This window comes from Lissotriton helveticus, chromosome 10 (assembly GCF_964261635.1).
Source record: "Lissotriton helveticus chromosome 10, aLisHel1.1, whole genome shotgun sequence".
Classification (NCBI taxonomy): domain Eukaryota; kingdom Metazoa; phylum Chordata; class Amphibia; order Caudata; family Salamandridae; genus Lissotriton; species Lissotriton helveticus.
In genome coordinates this window covers 869,159,312-869,179,334 of record NC_136071.1, presented here as the reverse complement: position 1 = coordinate 869,179,334, position 20,023 = coordinate 869,159,312, and the positions used below count along the sequence as shown (strand labels likewise).

General features: G+C 43.2%; 1 protein-coding gene across 1 annotated transcript in view; it reads left to right on the top strand.

Moving 5' to 3' along the window:
* Nucleotides 1–20,023, top strand: part of DNAH11 (dynein axonemal heavy chain 11) — a 3,642,058-nt gene that overhangs the window by 1,070,616 nt on the left and 2,551,419 nt on the right. The window contains exons 17-18 of the mRNA XM_078663510.1: nt 7,297–7,551; nt 8,218–8,387. Coding sequence (XP_078519636.1) covers nt 7,297–7,551; nt 8,218–8,387 — 425 coding nt within the window. The remainder of the gene's footprint in view (nt 1–7,296; nt 7,552–8,217; nt 8,388–20,023) is intronic.

Sequence of the window (20,023 nt, the reverse complement as noted above, 5' to 3'; positions counted from 1 at the left end):
GCCTGGTGCCCTGGACTCCCGCATTGGCTGCACCATTGTTGGGCCCGAATGGCTTGACATCTGCTGAGTAGGGTGGCCAGTGGTTCAACTACGTTGGACGCGACCCAGTGGCCTTGTATTACATAACATGCTGGTGGTGTCCACAGCTGCGGTAAGTGCTTTGTGGTGAGAGTGACCAGGATTTATGATAACTATATTTGGTGGCCCCTGGAACTGAGTTGACAGCAGAGGGTGCATGCACTCAAATAGTCACACACCAATATTGAGAGCCAGCATGGGAAAGATGGACAAGTCTCATTAATTTATGAGCAGACATCTCGATCCCGGGAGATACCCCCACGCCCTGAAAACTACATAAATGGCAACGCAGAGCAGCCTACAGTCGATTGATGTGAAAATAGATGCTTTGAATATCTGAATGGATCACATGTTGGCAAAATTATATGAAAAGTCCTCAAGCCACATGGAGGCTGAGCAGCAAATTTCAAAGACAGAGGATGAATTGCAGACTGTCGACACAAAATGTCTCAACATTGAGTAGGTACTGGCTGTGATTCAAGCGAAGAACGAAGACTTGAAGACTTGCTCATGCCTAAACAGCTTGTGCATTACTGGGGTACCTGAATCAAGGAACATGGGAAAGATGGAGCTTTATGCCAAAACAATGTTCACTTCCATATTTGGTGCCGATAATCTTTCCCAACTCCTGAGTGTGGAGAGAGTCCATTGTTCTCTTATGGCACGGCCATCACCGGTTGCGCCACTATGTCAAATCATTGTGAAACTATTCAACTATTGAGATAGAGATGCTGTTGTCCGATAAGGAGAGACATGAAAGATGTAAACTATCAAGGCAATAAAGTTGCATTTTACCCTGACTTTATGATGGTGGTCCAAACGCTCTGCCGAGAGTTCCTCCCAGTTAAGACTGTTACAAAAGGCTGATATCCAAAATGCCATGTTATACACTGAACGATTCCGAATCAACTATGAAGATCAACAAACCATCTTTATGACTCCAAATGCTGCTAGAGACTTCCTTAAATCCCTCTTGCCACAGAAGCGTGATCGACCATCAGCAGACTCGGATGAGGATGCTGTGTAAATTGCCACATGAGAGACATGCTACGCAATAGGGCAATAAAGAACTCTGGTCTATCTGGAATCAGTTGCACTGAGAACTGTGCACTCCAATCATAGGAGACCAACTCTGATTGCTTGTCTCCACGCTTTGTGGGATGGTGAGGCATGTTCTTTCTTTTCTCCCAGCCACCTCCATCCATCTGGAGGGATACTGAGATCCAGACAACCTCTCAAGGGATGTTAGAAGTTATGTATTTTTGTTTTGTACAATATTTTTTATTATTTGTTTTTTGGCTGTTGCACTAGGGAATGTCTTTAGCAAGTTCTTTGTGCTGAAGAGGTTAGGGGGAGGTTTTGAGACTGTCTCTTTTTTAATCATGCATGTTTTGCCTGCATCATCCAACAATTTATACAGTACATGCTGCCATAGTCCCGTTTGTCAGCAGCCTCCGTCATTAAAGACACACAATGGCCAAACTCTGAGGTAAAGTGTCCCTGCTCACTTAGAATATCCATGGGCTGATTGATCCCTGGAAAATCAGACTTGTCCTAAACTACATGGATTGACATGACATACAGATTGGGCTCCTCCAGGAGATGCACTTAACATGCCTCACAAACAAGTCAGTAGGAGCTAGATGGGCAGTCATACTCCTCATATTCTAGGGGTGTATTAATATTAGTGGAATGAGGCATCCCTTTCATAGCTACACACTCCTTTGTGGATAAACAAGGGCGTATAGTGATAGTTCAAGGAACACTCTACAATATTCCGATCACATTGGTCAACATGTGCGCCAAATATAAATGGCCCTGATTTTTTTCACACTTACATGATATGGCCCAGTCTATGTCCTTTGAGATGGTCATTTGAACATGTACTTTGACTCGGCGGTGGATAGGTCTGTATTGTCTGATTGGCACAGGAAACAGTCTGCACATGTGATCCGGGAGGGGATGGAGGATTATGGGATGGTAGATATGTGGCACCTACTGAACCCCAGACAGAGAGGGCAGATCTACATCATCAGTACATGGAACATGGTCTAGACTAGACTGTTGATTGTTATAACATGAGATGTGTCCATGGGTAGATGAGGTAAAACACATGCCTAAAACACTATCTGACCACCCACCTGTGTTGTTGCCCCGCATACTGCCTAATGTTGCCCCCATTACATTCACATGTCATTTTCAAGCAACAGCGTTTCTGGATGCGTTATTTATAGAGGAAGTCCGTGGGGCAATAATGGAATTGTTTTTAAAAGAATACTGGGATTGTGTCTAAGAAGGCCACTCTCTGGTAGGCATTCAAGGTCATGATGAGGGGGTGTTTGTATCACCATCCAAACTGGTATGTTAAAATTAATACACACTCAACCACACAAGACAGAAACTATACATCACTCTCTAGAGAGAGATTATGAATCCCACCCTAAACCAAATACTCTTTCTACTATAAAAGATCATCTTACGAAGTTTCACGACCGGGTGACTCACGAGACAGAGATTTTGTCTAAGCCCCAGTTGGCTCGGGGTTATGGGGAGGGTGGAAGACCTGGTTGTAGCTTGGCTGAAAAGTTGAGGATCCCAAGGAGTGCGGAATATATTGTTAAAATAATAGATGCGGACGCACGGGTACACTATGATAAATCCTCTGTGTTGTACGTCTTTTGGTCCTTCTATATTGCAGTGCATGGCACCCATAAATCTGCAACTCTGGATGAACTCACTGTGTACCTCGGAGATGTGGCTCTGACTTGGCTGTCCCCAAGTGAACGGGAATCCCTCCTGCAACCTATTATAATTGTCGATGTCAAGTATTCAATGTGTTGGCTCCCCGATGGTAAATCCCCAGGGCTTGTGGCCTTACCGAGGAATTTTTATAAAGAATCCATTTAACTACTCACTCTTTATTTGCATACTGTATGTGAGGAGGCCTATCAGGACCAGCTGTTGCCCCCCTCACTTCGAGAGGCTTTGATTGTGACCCAATTGAAGTCAGAAAATACACTGGAACAGTGTGAATCTATAGTTTAGTTAGTTTAGTTTTTAGTTTCAAGTTTATTGTATGAATAGTTAAAATCCTTACAAATATCCAAAACTATTAAATATCTTTGCATCCACGGTTAAAACCAGACTACATTAAATACTATATCCTGTTGATTACAGTGTGGGGACTCTAACAACGCATAAAATACTAAAAATACAATATTTAAAATTTAGTCCAACATCTAAATCACCTAACCAATTAAATTCTAAGTTAATCTAATGTTCAGTCTGTTTATTGCACAACTTATTCCAATTATAACAGTATCCTGTTGTTCAGACCTCTCTGATCTTCTCCTGATCAGTTTGGAGTAATAGTTTTTTTACTTCTGCCAGGTATTTTACTCCTCGGCAGGCCAGGAATATAGAGGAACCGTCCATCCAGCATATAACAGCTTGCCTACACATGCGGATTTTAAGTTTGTTAAAAATAGCTCTTAAGTAGTATCTCCTCCACGCCATAACTGCTGGACAAATGCAAAAAATATGCATTAGGGATTCCTTTTGATAGCCACACAGGCGACACTGAGGTACTTGTTTGGGTTGTTTCCAGGATGGCTGTAGGTCTTTCGAATCGTGCAAGCTCAGCCTGTAGTTTATATATGACTTTTTTAGCTGCCAGCTAAAGTGAGATGTTAGGTATGCTTGCGGTTTCAATAATTTATAGAAAAGAGATGATCGTCCAACCGTGCCTGCGTTTAGAAGTTATAGTTTTGTCCTCCAGAAAGGATTTCTTTTTTGCTGCGTCGTTAATCACTTTACTAAAAGTTGCTTTGTCTAGGCTTTTTTCCCAGTCTGCTTGTATTTCCAGGTTGCCAAACAAGTTCTCAGATAGCTTCCCCATAAGCTTGATAATTCTTGGCCCATCTGGTGCTTGATTTCTTCCCAGCATAGGCTATCCATTGAGTCTGGTTCTGTGGAACGGAATTTGTGGCAAAGCTTTTTAAACCCGCTCATGCTCCGAAATTTTTGATTTTGGAGGCGGAATTCAAGCTGGACTTGGGATGGAGAGGCTGACTTTGGCAAATTAAAAACGGCTTTATAGATCCTTGTCTGGAGATCATTGAGTAACTCCGCCTCCTTGCCACACCAACTGACTAAGCCTTATGACAGAGTAGGCATACTTTGTGCTGACATCACTTTTAAAATGTGGTTATAATTTGGGCAGTCCAATTTAGTTTTTAGTTGTCGATAAGCAAAGATTAATGATTGGGCTTTTGCTTTAGTGACAAGTTTGTGCTCCTTGTGGATTGCACCCTGCCCTATTGTAATACCGAGGTATTTATATGACCCTTGCTCTTCAGCCTTCGTCTCTTTTACTGTCCATTTGAACTTAATTTTGTGTGGATCCACCAGACGGACAACCTTGTGTTTTTCCTTTGTTAAGTTCCAGATTTTCCTGGTCCAGATAGGTTGCTAAATTGTTTATCGCTCTTTGTAGGCCGATAGGAGTTTAGCTTAACATTACAATATCATCCGCATACTGTAAAACAGAGATCTGCTTATTGGCCATTATCGGCGGGTGGCAATCAGCTGCTTCCATGTATTTACTAAGATCTGAGAGGAACAAATTAAATAGGCTTGGTGCTAAAACGCAGCCTTGTTTTAATCCTTGCTGCGTGTCGATGCTCGCTGTCGTACTGTATCCTTCACCCAATTTTACTCTCGCCCATGTGTCACTATGTAGGGCAATTATTGCATTTAATAATTGATTCGGTAGTCCCCATGCCTTTAGCTTTTTCCAGAGTCTCCTTCTGTTCACTTGATCGAAGGCAGATTTTATATCAATAAAACATGCATACAGTCATGTTCTCCTTTTTTGTGCCTTTTCAGTTAGGATTGCCAGGATTGCCAAGTTTGTTATTTTACCCATCCCTTGTCTAAAACCTGTTTGAAAATTTGGAATTATGTTGTTGTTATCCGTCCACTCTTGCAACTGAACAAGGAGGCAAGAGCCGTAGATCTTGGCCTCAACATCGATTAGAGATATGAGCCTACAATTCCCTGGATTACGACGGTCGCCTTGTTTAAATATATTAGGGATTATGGTCCCTTTCCATGAATCGGGGACATCACTGTGTGTAAAAATATGGTTGAAGAGCGGAGTTAAGTTGTTCGACCAATAATCTGGGTCATTCTTAAAAAACGTGTTGGGTAGGCCATTCGGACCTGCCGCTCCTTCTGTTTTAAGCCTTTGTATTATACCTCGTAGTAGTTTTGTGGTGGTCAGGGTATTTTGATCAATGCCATCTATCACTTGTAGTGGATTTTGCAAAAGCAAGTTATCCTGCTTAGGTTTTATTTTCCTTTCTTCCACTACCAAAGACGGCCCCCTGAGACCCTTCAATGGACCCTAGTGCTGTACTGCTGTACATGTCCTGCACATGTTCGACCCACGCTTTCGCTCCAATTCCAGGTTCTTGTTGGAGTCTTGCTCCTTTATTCAGGCTATTTATAATGCCCCAAAAGTCCCTGCTATTTGGCAATTTACTTGCAATCAATAGATTTATCCAGATTGATTCCTTATAAACCATTTTTGCGTGCCTCAATGACTTCTTGTAGTAATTCCTTAGTTCTTTCAATTTACTTTTATTTGGTTTTTTGCCCAGTCTTGTCGCCTGGGTTTGAATTCGTACCTCTCTTGAGATCCTTCTCTTTTGATTTCTTAGATCGTTGCTAAACCAGGGTTCCCTCCTCGAGTTAAACCTTCTTTGGCTGCCAGGTGGTGCTGGAAATTTACTGGTAATTGCCTGGACCAGATATTCCCTGTTTTTTACACGTTCTTCGTCTGGTTGTATCCCCAGTTTGCTCACAAGCTCCCTTACTGTCTCCTGTATAACTTTCAGGTTTCCCCCTCGCCATTTTAGTTTCCGCAAGTTAAACCTTTCGGAGGGTTGTATAAGGGAGCTGTTTTTTCGGCCCGTATGATGGAATTGGACATTGTCGTAGTTTGAGGGAAATGATCACTTTCTATGCGCTGGATGATACAAAAAGATGCGATGCAAGGGAGTAACCTGTTACTAACGATGGTAAAATCTATTATTGAGCGAACATTACCACTCAAATATGTTATTGCCGCTGATGTGTCTCCCTTTGCATTTCCATTCAAAGATAGTCAATCCCAGATCTTTTAGCTTATTTGTTAATATTCGGCCTCCCCACTTCCCTAACCTCTTTCCTATTATTCGATCTTTGGTTATGAAATTGCTGTTAAAGTCTCCTGAGATGAATATGGGGCATTGCTCGTGAGATCTTAGCAAAGTTTTGATCAGGGCCATTAAAAGCATGACATAACTGCCTAGTCCCTATTAGGAATTACAGCTTATTAATGTAATAAAATGTCTTATGAGAGGGGAGGCCTCACAGAAGTAAAAAACGAATTTAGAAGTTATTCACTACTAGAACATGTAAAGCTTAAAAGTACATGTCCAACCTAGGGTCTACCTTAGGGGTGACTTGTATGTAATAAAAGGGTAGTTTATGGCTTGGCAAGGGGGTTTAAATGCCAGATCGACATGGCAGAGGGGGAGAGGGGTTGGCCTAATGGCTAGGATGGTCAACCTCTAATCTGGGGAACCGGGTTGGAGTCTCAGCAATGACGCTGAACATCCTGTGATTCTGGACAAATCACTTAATCTCCCCGTGGCTAACAAAAATGAATGTGTGTCCTCATATAATGCAACTGGTGCTAAGTAAAGGGCTCTGATACCCGATACCGGGTCAAGCTATATAAAACTCCTTAAAAAAAAATGGCGGGCCCGGGACATGTTTTTAGCTAGTGAAGTGGGTGGCACAATAAGTGCTGCAGGCCCATTGGTAGCATTTGATTTACAGGCCCTAGGTATATGGTATACCGCTCTACAAAGGACTTACATTTACATTAAATAATTTGGTATAAGCCAATTTCACCATGTTCTAAGGAGAGAGCACAAGCACATTAGCACTGGTTAGCACAGAGACCTTGTACCAGAAAAATAAATTCAGCAAAAAGTAGAGGGTGAAAGACAACAAGTTTGGAATTGACCCTGCAGAGAAGGCCAGGTCCAACATATTGAAAATTAATTAAATAAATGTATTGAAGTAATGTTGTTGTTATATTCAATTGGCAGTATAAATGTTTTATTTTAATTTTTTTAATAATTGTGTTTTCCTCTCAATGTCTAGAGTGACATGGACTGCATGACTGATCTGTCTGAGATCCGTCAAGAAATTATGAATAGACTGTCTTCCGTTATCAGCAAGGCTATTGAATATAAGGATTCCTTCAGCACCTATTCATACCTCTGGGCAGATGACCGTGTTGAGTTCATGAGACAATTTCTGTTATATGGTCATGTGTTGTCTTCAGAAGAGATTGAAGCACATGCTGACGACGGCGTGCCTGAGCGTCCACCAACCTTGGAGCAATTTAAAGAGCAGGCAAGTAATCCAATTTTACTGAGTTGCTAGGTGGTGTTTTTGTGTTGGGCTTGACTCACAGATTTCTTTGCACTTAAGTGGAGATTAGTTGCATAAAATGTGTCACCAGTACCCACAAATGAAAACTTCTGATTAGACAATCTTTATGTTGCCATTTGTAAGGGCTTAGTTGATACATACTACTAAGGAAAACGTGGGAAGAAGCTGTGGTTTCAAGCAAAACGTTAATAAAGAGGTGGAGAAGTGAGCTTTTTTAGTGGTGACCAGGTGGGTGGTCCTAGGAACTGTTATGATCCCTCGGTTGGTTATAGCTCTGTGTGCAATATATTCTCAGTTGCCCTGTATACACTGTTACAAGTGTTGGAGTAGAGTCTGCCATATTTTCAGGGGTCTTGAGAGTGTAGGCTGTCTCTACAATAAAAGTATTTTGCATGCAGTGGAAAAAAGTGAAAAATGCATATTGGGCATGTGAAAACCCCTATGTGCCTGGAGATTTCCATGTTTTGTTGATTTCCATTCAAGCCTCATAAAGTTTGTAAATCCAAAAAATAGTAGATATAATAAAATGGAATCAGCGTACCTACAACTTGTACATTTACTATTTTTTCTTTAAAACGGCTGGTTCATAAAGAGCTTTTTTTAAGAGGCTGCTTTTATTTTTTGCAGATTGAGATCTATGAGAACCTCTACATACAAATGAGAAAGTTTGAAGACTACCAAGTATTTGACAGCTGGTTTAAGGTAGACCTCAAACCTTTCAAAATGGGACTTTTAAACTTCATTAAGAAATGGAGCTGGATGTTTAAAGAGCATCTTATGAGATTTGTAGTTGACAGGTAACTAAATATTTAATGACGTGTGGTATAGCTACTATTATTACCATCTAATGTGCTCTCCTAGGTGTCAAAATCTTTTAAACGTACTCGCCTTCACAGTATAGCTAGATGTAGACATGTTACTGCTTCCTTTTCCAAACCTCCCTGTGAATGTATTTTAAACTTAATTTATCAGGCTCATTATTTTCGTTATTTATTAGCCCTTATCGTTTTTTGTCAGTGTCTCGGTTTTTTCGCCTCAGGATTTCTTAAATTGATTTGCTAGGGATATGTTCTTGTTCTCCCACTCATTTTCCTTTCCCCACAAGGTTCCAGTGGTGAACCTTGTGGAGAAAGGAAAATGCAATAGAACAAATCATGACATGCATAACTAGCTAAGGAAGAAATATATTTTGAAATATACTTTGTTGTACTCAGTCCTTCTCTTTGTGCAGTCACCGAATGAGATTTGTGACCAAACCATTCTCTTACCATTAGTGAAAGGCTATATGTTTGCAAGGAAATTCAGGAATCTGATAACCACTGAAGCAAATGAAAGCAAACAACTTGGAAGACGTAATTTCCAGGATGTGAGGTTTTACACATGAACTCACCTGGCCCTTGGCAAGTAATTTTAAACAAGCTGGAAAGCGATTCTTCATATAGACCACCGACCTCCATAGGGGGAAGGTTCTAGAGGACCTGTGAATGAGAGATAAATTACCGTTTTGTTATAATATATGAGAGTGAACTGTGGCATCTCTAATCATCTGTAATAAATAAATGGCTTATCTGCTTTTAGGAAATTGGGTTATTGGTTAAGGGGGGTGGAAGCTCCTCTAGGGCAACAACAACAATCTTTGCCAGGGTGAACCACAAACCACAAAAGTCAGTAAATTAACCCTTGCTGAACCCTCTAGTAGCTTGCCACAAAACTAATCAGGCTTAACTAAGAAGGACTGTGTAAAGTAATTATGCAGTACACACACATTATTTAGGTGAAAACAAACCAAGAATAATTCCAACCCACTTTAGAAAATGAGAGTACATTTTAATAAGTAAAACAAGAACAACAAAAGTTCCTGCAGTAGAACTGACTCAGAATCCAAGTATGGTATGAAATTTCCCAATTAAAGTCAGTTCTTACCATATGTGTCAACATTTTGACCTCAACACCATCAAACACTATCTACAGATTGGTTGTGATTGGCCTGAAATATTGTAGAGCTGCAAAATGGACGTTGTGTATTTCAGAAGCTCTGTCGACTGTGTTTGAGAAGAATTTTGATGACCTATTTTACTTGTTTTTTGCTGAATCTCTTTAGAAGTGATACATAGTAGGGCATGTGAAGAGTGCCAAGAGGTGGAGTAAATTGTACTCCTGGATGTTTCACTTAAGATCGGTGTTACCTTGTTTTTGGCTTGCATATGTGTCGTTATTCTGTCCCAATGTCTTCGCACCAGCGGGCAGTCTCATATCATATGATAAAAGGTGCCCGACTGTTGGAAGCCCTTCAGACACAGATCATCTGGTTGGGACCCAATTTTTGCAAGAGTTACCCCTGTCAAATATGAGCGATGTAAAATACGAAGTTGAATAAGTCGAAATCTAAGTGTGATGGCAGCCTCTCTAGATGACATTAGCCCCTGTCTCCAAACCTCCTCATCAATCGACCCAATGTCCCCCTCCCAACGCACCTTAGGCTTCCCGAAGGAATCAGGCATATTATTATTGAGTTTCTTATAAGTGAGGGAGATCGCCTTTGAGTGCAACTGCCCATCAAGCAGACGACCTTCGAGAGTGGACGATTCAGGTATATTCTCACAGCTGGGGAACGCCGTCTGCAAAGCATGGAGGATTTGTAGATATCGAAAGACCTCATTCGGCGCCAACCGGTAGGTCTTCTGTAGGTCCTCAAACCGGAGAATCTTACCCTTTTTGATCAGGTCGTGAATTTTTGAAATACCAATCATATCCCACCTGTTGAATCCCGGGTGATGGCAAAGCATACCGAGTTTCTGCGAGTACCAAAATGGCGTTGCTTTAGTAAGCACGCCTGTCCAGCCTAAACGGGAATTATCTAACTTCCAGATCTGCACCGTGTGTTGAGTGGGACCTATATAATGTTGCCTCCTAGTATAGGAGTAAAGAGCCCCAAGATAACCAGATCGATCCATCTGATACCTATCCAGGGCACATGCCGGGTCATCCAGCGGGGCGTATTGTCACCTATTTACAGTCACCAATTGCGAGGCCCAATAATACAGCCGTATATCAGGCAACGCGATGCCCCCATCATACCATCCTTTCATTAATTTTTGAAGCGCAATCCTCGGGGCCTTACCATCCCAGAGTAGTGTACGTACCTCTCCTTCTACTGCAGCAAAGTAAGTATCCGCAACCCTATGCGGGCAATTCTTGAAAATATATAAAAATCGTGGAAGGGCCAGCATCTTAAAAAGAGCAGCACGACCCACCAGTGACAATGGCAGTGACCTCCAATGCTTGACATCAGCTCGCAGCCTTGCCAGCGGGGGCGCCAAATTGCAACAAAAAAAGAGCCGATCCGGCGTGAAGAAGATTCCCAGATACCTAATCCATCCTCCGAGACCACCAATGTACAATCTCTTGGGAGGCGGGGGGTCTGTCCATGGAGCACATATAACACTGACTTGCCCCAATTAATAGCATACCCCGAATGCTTCCTGAAATTTGTAAAAATATTGAGGACCGTATGGATGGACCTGTATGGGTATGTAAGGTATAACAATATATATCGTCCGCATAAAGGGATATTTTATCTTCGCACTCGTGTGACCATCGCATACCCTTTGTCATTACATCCCTCCGTATCCAGGCTGCCAAGGGCTCTAGCATGAGCGAGAACAGCAACGGCGACAGGGGGCAGCCCTGTCTGGTGCCTCTCCGTAAGGGGAACTGCCTGGATTTTAAATTGTTCACTCTGACATGCCCTAAGATGTCGGTGTAGAGTAGCCGTGCCCACCGTATAAATGTAGGGCCCAACACTGCTCTCGCCAGAACTTCGAACATGTAGGGCCATTCGATCGAGTCAAACGCCATAGAGGCGTCAAGTGACAGTATGACTGCACCCTCCTCTAGATATTGCTGACGCACCAACACATTATGGAGACGGAGGATATTGAGAGCCGTGTTTCTCCCTGGCATAAAGCCGGATTGGTCCGGGTGCACAAGGGAGGCTATCACTGTTGCCAGCCTCCTGGCGAGTACCTTCGCTAAAGCCTTCGCCTCGACATTGATCAAGGAGATCGGCCTGTAGGAACAACACTCATCCACTGGTTTTCCAGCCTTGTGAATTACCACAATACTTGCCAGCTGCTGGTCCAGTTGTGGAATCCCTTTCTCCCAGCTTTCGTGATACATTTCCCACATGTGCGGGACCATTTGGGAAGCCACTACCTTGAGAATCTCCACCGGGGTACCATTGGGTGCCATTGCCTTCCCAGATTTAATTTGCCCAATGGCATTTCGAATCTCCTCATCGGATAGATCCGTGTCAAGTAGCTCCCTATCTACTTCTGAAAGAGTCGGTACGTCACTGTCTGCCAGCAATCGATGCAAATCCTCCGCTGTATATGACGTAGAGGGTGAGTACACCATTTCAAAATAATCTGCAAATGCGTCCGCTATTTCGCCTGGGCGGCAAAGAACCTCGCCACTTGGCATCGTAAATTGGGGCACCCTTGCTCCTTCCTTTCCAGCCATGCAAGAGTCTTTCCCACCATATCTTCAAGTTCATACAGCTTATGGTGGGTAGCCGCCTGTTTAGCCAACATGTGTTCCCGAACCTTACGTTTGTATTCCTCCTTTTTTAGCGTCAGGCAATGTAGCGCCTCCTCCAAAGGGTGGAGCGCATGTGCCGCCTCAAGCTCTCGAAGGGCTTCCTCCAGCTGCACCAGAAGCTCATGCTGTTTTGCAACATGTTTCACTTTTAACGACAGGGCATACCCTTTTAGAACCACTTTATACGCCTCCCATCTCGTCTGTGCCGACTCTATCGACCCCACATTTTCCTCCAGAAAGTATCCAGTCTGCACCCCAAGCTCTTTCCTGATATCCGGGATTTTAAGCAACCATGGGTTAATAACAATAGTGCGATTCTGCTGCTTATCTCCATGAGTAAAATCTATTCCCACTGGGGAGGGACCTGAAAACCCCGGGGATATGTCCTGGGCCACCTGAAGTTAGCCACTGAAGCCGGGTAGCTCAAAAAGTAATCAACTCGGGAGAGACTGCCATGCACATTAGAAAAATAGGTAAAGTCAATAGTGGCACCCTGTAGCTCCCGCTCCACATCCGAGAGACCCAATGGCGTGGTAAACTCTGCCATAAGCTCATTCGGCCTCGCCCCCTGCCTTTGCGGGTACCTGTCAGTCGTTTCGCCCATCGTCATGTTGAAATCCCCACCCATTAATAAAGTAGCATCATGGAGATCAGTCCGTACCCGGCCTAACTCCACTAAGGCATCCTTGCCCAGCGCTGGCGGCAAAAACACCGAAACTAGTTCAAGGCCCTCCCCTCCCACTGAGCCTCAACAACTGCAAATCGCCCAGCAGAATCCGCCCAAGTATTATGGACGATCAATGGAGTGTTCTTTCTAACCAGGATACCTGTACCCCGAGATCCGGTGGTATAGTCAGCATGCACCAGGAACCTATACCCCCACCTATTCAGGGCCTTAATTTTTTTGCCAACCAAGTTGGTTTCCTGCAGGAGAACTAAGTCCAGGGATTGTCTCTTCAAATACTGCTGGACGATTCCTCTTTTTATTTTATCGCCCAAGCCATTAACATTCCAGGTAAGGACAGAGAGTACTGAATCATGCTCAGCCCCCACCCCCCAGCACGGCTAACATCATAGTCTCACAGGTCGAAAATACAGCCAGCAATACCACTCGCAACTTGCAAAGAAAGGCACCAGCATCACTTTTTAGTCTGTCACATAAAATAGGAACGTGAAAAAGAAAACACTGTAACTCATTACAATCACTATGAAACCCTTCTCCAAAACCCACGATAAAAGAGCAAACTTGTCCACAGAATAAGAGCACACCAATTATTTTGAAAACAGCAACTGACCACCAAACACCCCCCTCCACCCCTTGCCCCCCCATCCGCCCCCCTCCCTACTTCCCTGCGGATTTAGAATTACCCACCCCCAAACATGGCAGAGTGCCTCTCACCCCCCCCCCCTGAAATGCTAGAAATTCAGAGGGGACTGGTCCCCCCTCCCGCAGACACACTATACAGTCATCAAAATTCACAGCCATCCTTGTCTTACAAAAACTAAGCAACTTCATATCACATCAATAAAGTAATCAAATAATACCACATCATAAACCACGAGTGCAAAAACAGTCTCGTTTCAATGAGCCGGATTCCCCCCAAGACCCCCTACTTGTGTATACTGCCAGATCAAGGCTCCGCAGACCAACACTGAAGCTTTTCAATCCTGCTCCTCCAGTCTACTTGTATCCACTGCAGTGTCAGTACTTGCCGCCTCCAGCCGTACTCGCCTTTGTTGGCCAGTCCTGTCAGGGTCGGTCCCTTCCGCGATTCCCCACCGTGTTCCAGCCCTCCATCCAGTCCCAGACCGCGTCCGGTGAGTCGAAGAACCTGAACTTGTCATCCAATTCCACCCGCTGTCGCGCCGGGCAGAACATTGCGTATTTCACCTCTCGATCTCTCAGCTCCTTTTCCACCGCTTGAAAACTTCTCCTCTGTGCATGGACGTTGGCAGTGAAATCCAGAAAGAAAGCCACCTCATAGTTATCCACCTTCAAAGGCGGGCCGGACCGCGAAGTTTGCAGAATTATGTCCCTGTCCTTGTAGTTGAACACTCTGGCAATCAAGGGCCTCGGAGGCGCATCCGGCTTCGGTCGACCAACCGGCACCCTATGAGCTATTTCAATAGAAAATTAGCTGGACAATGTCTTGGGCTTCAGGTGTTTCGTGATTAATTCTTCCACACACAAGTCCGCAGCTGGCCCCTCCGTCTGTGCAGGAACCCCTATAATTTGGATATTGTTGCGGCGGGCTCGCCCTTCATAATCATCCAGCTGTTGTGATATCCTTACCTGCTTTTTCTGCATGTCTAGCATCTGACTCTGGAGCTTCGATGTATCCGCCTGCAACACACGTGTCACAATTTTCAATTCCTTAACCTTCTCATCCATTTGCCTGAAATCCTCTTGTTATATTCTTGAGGAAAGGGGGGGTCTTTTAGAGGTTGCGCAGTGTTTCAAGGAGACTAGTTGCTTGCGTGACAAGGTGGTCTTCATGACAGTCCATAAATAATAAAAAATAATGAAAGAAAAGAAGTCTCTAATGTCTTCTTGTTTATGAAGGTGTTTCTGGCTTTTGGTTCCTCTTCTTCCTTTAAGTCTTCTCTGAACTGTGGTTAGGCTCTGTTGTTCCAGGAAGCAAAAGGGCAGGCAGCAGCAAACAAAATAAACAAAAGAAAAGAGGAACTAAGTTTGGGTTCTGACCCTAATTGCTTTATCAGTGCTACCACCACCAGTCTGCAAAATATCACCACTGTGAGGGGAAAAAGGGAGGTGAGGGCACATTCAAGACTCAGTGCTCCCTTCCCTCCCTCCTTTTCTCAGACTAGTTGTTCTCCCTCCTCCCAGTCCCGTTAGTCTCCTCAAAACTTGTACCCAGTGCACTTGCCTGGGACTGCAGTCGTCCTGGACCGCAGGGTATTGGGCGTCCTCTCTCTCCTCAGGACGCCGGGATATCTCAGTGCTTCTCTGTGGGAATCCACCAAGATCTTCTCTGGTCGTGCTCACGTTCTCCTCTCTCCCACACCTTGGCTCGCTGTGCTCCGTGTTCCAGCTCCACTCCGTAGACAGTCCCCGGTCTCCTTCTTCTCCCGTTGTTTCCTTCACGCCCCTCCGCTCCGGCTCCTCAGCGTCTTCAACTATGGCGTCTGACGTCATAGAATTGCGCTGCTCCACCGCTGGTCCGCTTACCGTCGCATCGTCGGTAGGAGCGCTGGCATCCATGTTGGAATTCCCGGTTAGCGGGGAATCCATATTACACTGCCTCTCCTCCTGCAATGGACGTTCGGGCCATGTAGTCACAGGAAAACGAGAAAGGTAGTCCACATTCCCTTGTAGTTTTCCAGGGTGATGTAATGTCTCAAACGAAAAGGGCTGCAGGGCTAAGAACCAACGTAATACGTTTGCATTTGGTATCTTTGTTGTTAGCTAGCCAGGTCAGGGGAGCATGATCAGTCATTAAAAAAAAAGAACGACTTAACAGATAATATTGTAGGGATTCCATGGCCCACTTGACTGCTAGGCATTCTTTTTCCATGGTAGCATAAAGCCTCTCCCTTGGAAGTAGTTTTCTACTGAGGTATAATACTGGACGCAAGAAGCCTTGAGAATCAGGTTGTGATAACACGGCCCGAGACCGTGGTCTGAGGCATCTGTTTGTAATACAAAGGATTTTTGGAAGTCAGGGCATGTGAGGACAGGAGCATTGCATATCAACCTTTTTAGGGCATTAAAGCTATTTACCTGGGCTACTCCCCATTCCAGTCCATGTCGAGTATCGGGGTGTCTAAGTAGATCAGTAAGAGGACGACCTACTTCCGAAAATTGGGGTATAAATCTACGGTAGTGCCCAACTAATCCAAGGAAGGCCCTTACTTCCTTTCGATTTCTTGGGTTCGGAATCTTTTGTATAGTTTCTAGTTTGTTGTGTTGGGGTCTGATTTCTCATTTACTGATGCTGTACCCTAAATATTCAATCTGAGATGTACCAAGTGTAGTCTTTTTGGGGTTTAGCGGTAGACCTGCTTGTGTAAGGGTATGAAACACACTTTGGAGATGGTGTAAGTGCGTCTCCCATTCAGGGGTATAGACGACCATATCATCCAAGTAAGCCACAGCATAGGACTGATGAGCTTTAAGAATCACATCCATTAGTCTCTGAAATGTTGCGGGTGCTCCATGCAACCCAAAGGGCATTACTTTGAAGTGGTATAGTCCAGATGGGGTGGAGAAGGTGGTTTTCTCTCTTGCCTCTCCGGTTAGCGGAATTTGCCAATAACCTTTTGTTAAGCCAATCGTGGACATGACTCGGGCTTCCCCTAACCTCTCTATTAACTCGTCCACTCGGGGCATAGGATAGTTGTCGAATTTTGAGTGGGCGTTCAGATGGCGAAAGTCTATACAAAAACAAATACTACCATCTGGTTTGGGTACTAAAACGATGGGAGAATGCCACGCACTCTGAGAAGGCTCAATGATGTCTGCCTTAAGCATCGCTTCCACTTCCTGTTCTACCGCTTTCCGTCTTGCCTCTGGAATACGGTAGGGTTTTATATTAATAAACTTTCTTTCTGGCATTATGATGTCAAACAACCTACTCGATCCTTCACAGTCAGGTTTCCGTGCTGCCCATAGCACGGAAACAATAAACAAGAGAGTTGCCAATACTGTGCAATAAATCAATAATTCACCAAGATGATGAGCTGCCAGTTGCTCATCACCAAAGACCACTCTTTCAGTCAAGATTTTCAAAAAGAATTGAATCAATTTATTTTTAATTTTTTTAATCTTTTTTTGTGAGAACGGAGGATTTAAATTTTTGTTTTCAAATTAATACAACAGAATGTATAATTTAGCTTCTGTCTAGCACATTCAATATGTATATTTGAGAGGGGTATTAGGCTATAAAATTCAAAAAGGAGAGGGCAGATATGCCAAGAAATAAGAAAAGAAGACGTTTAGACATTTAACACATAACACGTTCAGACATCTTTTGACAACAGACAACAAAAAGAATTGTAGAAAAGGAGGAAAAGTTTCCTCTGGTAGAGAATGGTTTTTTATTATTATAGGCCCTGCAGGGTTTTTTTGTGTTTCTATTTTGCAGGCACACAACTATTCCACTAAATGGAAAGATACACAAATACAGTTATATTCATATAATAGACCATCAGTCAATATTTACAATACGTGTTTTTTTTGGAGCGATTGGTCTATATCAACAAAGAATGTAAAGAAAACGGGGGTCGACGCGTTTTGAATCCCAAAAATTCGGGGGATTCTCTTCAGGACCACAAACACAATCTGTAAGACATAAATTAAATGAAAACTGTCAGTCATCTGTCTGAGTGACTCTCAACTCACATTCAGCTCTGCATGCACTCAGGGCATACCTTTATTTCCATGTGATGTCTTCACATCCGTGTGACTAAAAAATAGAAAAATGGGCACATTTGTCTAAGGGTTTTTTTCATGAGGCTTCCAATAGAGAGGGTAAATTGGCCATAACACTTACTTGGAAGGTCAGTCGAGTGTTTCTTACTTAGTCCGCTTGATTTAGGATTTTAAACCCATCATAATTTTCTTGGTTGTCACTTGTTTAATATTCTGAAAAAGAACGGAAGTAATTCTGTAATGGTGCATGTATGCGTGATGTCTTTACGCGCTATACTCTCTTCTTGCCGCTCGTGTTGACACGTATTGCGGTGTCAAGTCAGAGATGTGGTTGCTGCGCGGCTGGACTTAGTGTTTTATTTTAATTTTAAATGGGCTCAGTTGTGCAGAGCAGGATCGGAATACTCGATGGTTTATGGTCGCGAGAGTTTAACTAATGCGGTGCCGGTGTTGGTCCTTGCATACGGGCTTACCTTCAATATCTTCGGTATCCTCCTTACTGAAACGCCGCTAGCAATGCGAACGCCATTCATGTTTTACTTCCGGGTTACTCTTGATTTAAGGAATCAGACTTCCGGGTTGACTATTTAGGATACCTGGGATTTGGAGTTTCTCGTTGTATATTATAGTGAAGGTTCATTCATCTGTTTTCACGATCGAACAAACATAAATGTTTTGTGCTTAATATCGCGTAGTGATCATGCTTGGCACTACAAATTCCATTCATGTTCCAATGATTATTGTATAATTATTGCGAATTCAGTGTTGGCTCCGATTATTCTTGTTATTAACGAAGACGAAACCGTGAAACCCGAAGAATATTTTCCATGATATGGTTTTCTTAAGATATTAAAAAGCAGACTTTCATAGAAATATTTTTGGGGAAATTCTTAAAGGCTGTATAATTCAGACATCTCATTTAAGCCTCTGATGGTTGTGTTAAATTTGAGAATAAGCATTGCTTCTCGCTGTCTCAGTTTGGCCTCTACATCGCCTCCTCTTGGGTCTGGCTCTATTTTTGATATTACCGTCCATTTTAAGTCATTTTCCCCATGAGATTCTTCTATCCAATGTTGGACCAATGGGGCAGTGAGTACTTTCTTTTTAATTCTGGATTTGTGCTGTGACATCCTTTGCCTGGCTTCCTGGTTCGTTTTTCCAATGTAAAGTTTGTTACATGGGCAGATGATTCCATATACGAGGTTTCGAGTTTTGCAATTCGTAAATTGGTCATGCTTCCATGAAATCCCTTCATGTTGAAACAAATTTCCTTCAATGGTAGAGCTGCAACATAAGCAAGTACCACATTTTCGGTGTCCAGTAATTGGGGGAAGATTGACATAGTCCCGCAGTGTGGAAGTTCTTGATTTTGGTACAGCTGCTCGGACAATTTGGTTGGCAATACTTTTGTCCTTTTTGAAGGCAAAAAGAGGAGTTTCTTTTAACTGGTCATCTAGTTCTTTTAATAGGTGCCAGTTTTGATAGATGGTTTTCTTCAAAAAATTGGACGATGGACAGAAAGTCGAAACGCAAACTGTGCGTTTTAATTGTTTCTTTTCTTTCTTTTTCAGCAGTTCTTCTCTTGGGGTCCACCACGCTCGTTTAATGGCTTGTTTCAATAATTTAGATGGGTACCCACGATCTCTCAATCGTTCTTTTAGTGCATTGGCGTGGTTCATGTATTCATCCTTGAACGAACAGTTCCTCCGGATGCGGAGGAACTGTCCAACAGGTAGATTTTGTTTTAAGCTTCTGGGATGATTGCTTGAATAGTCCAGTGCCTTATTTCGATCAGACTCCTTTCTGAAGAGGGTAGTTACTAGCTGACCGTTGGAACAGTATGTTTCTACATCTAAGAAAGAAAGGCGGGTTTTAGATGATTGTATACTGAATTTGATGTCTCTTGTCCTATTATTGAGCCATTCATGAAACTCCGAAAGTTGTTCTGAATTACCAGGCCAAGTGAAGAAGACATCATCAATAAAACGGACCCAACCTCTGATCCATTGATGAAACGGGTTGTTGTAAATAAATGTGTCTTCGTATTGGCTCATAAACAATATTGCCAGCTCTGGGGCGAATGGACAGCCCATTGCGACTCCTTTTATTTGAAAATAGAAGTCGTCCTTGAACTTAAAATAGTTCTTTGTCAATGCCATTTTGGCCAGTTCCAGAATAAATTCAGAAGGGATTTTTAATGGTCTTTCTCGCTTGTTCAAAAAAATCTCCAAAACCTCTAAAGCCTGGTCCTGAGGAATTTGGGTGTACAATGACACAATATCCATACTGACCAAAAGGTCATGGTCCGGATCAAATGGTAGTTGATGTAGTTTGTTGAGGAAGTCAGTAGTATCTTGGAGGAAGGACTTTACCGTAATTGTAAAAGGTTTCAAAAAGAAATCAATAAATTTAGAGACTGGTTCGAATAACGACTCGCAGCCA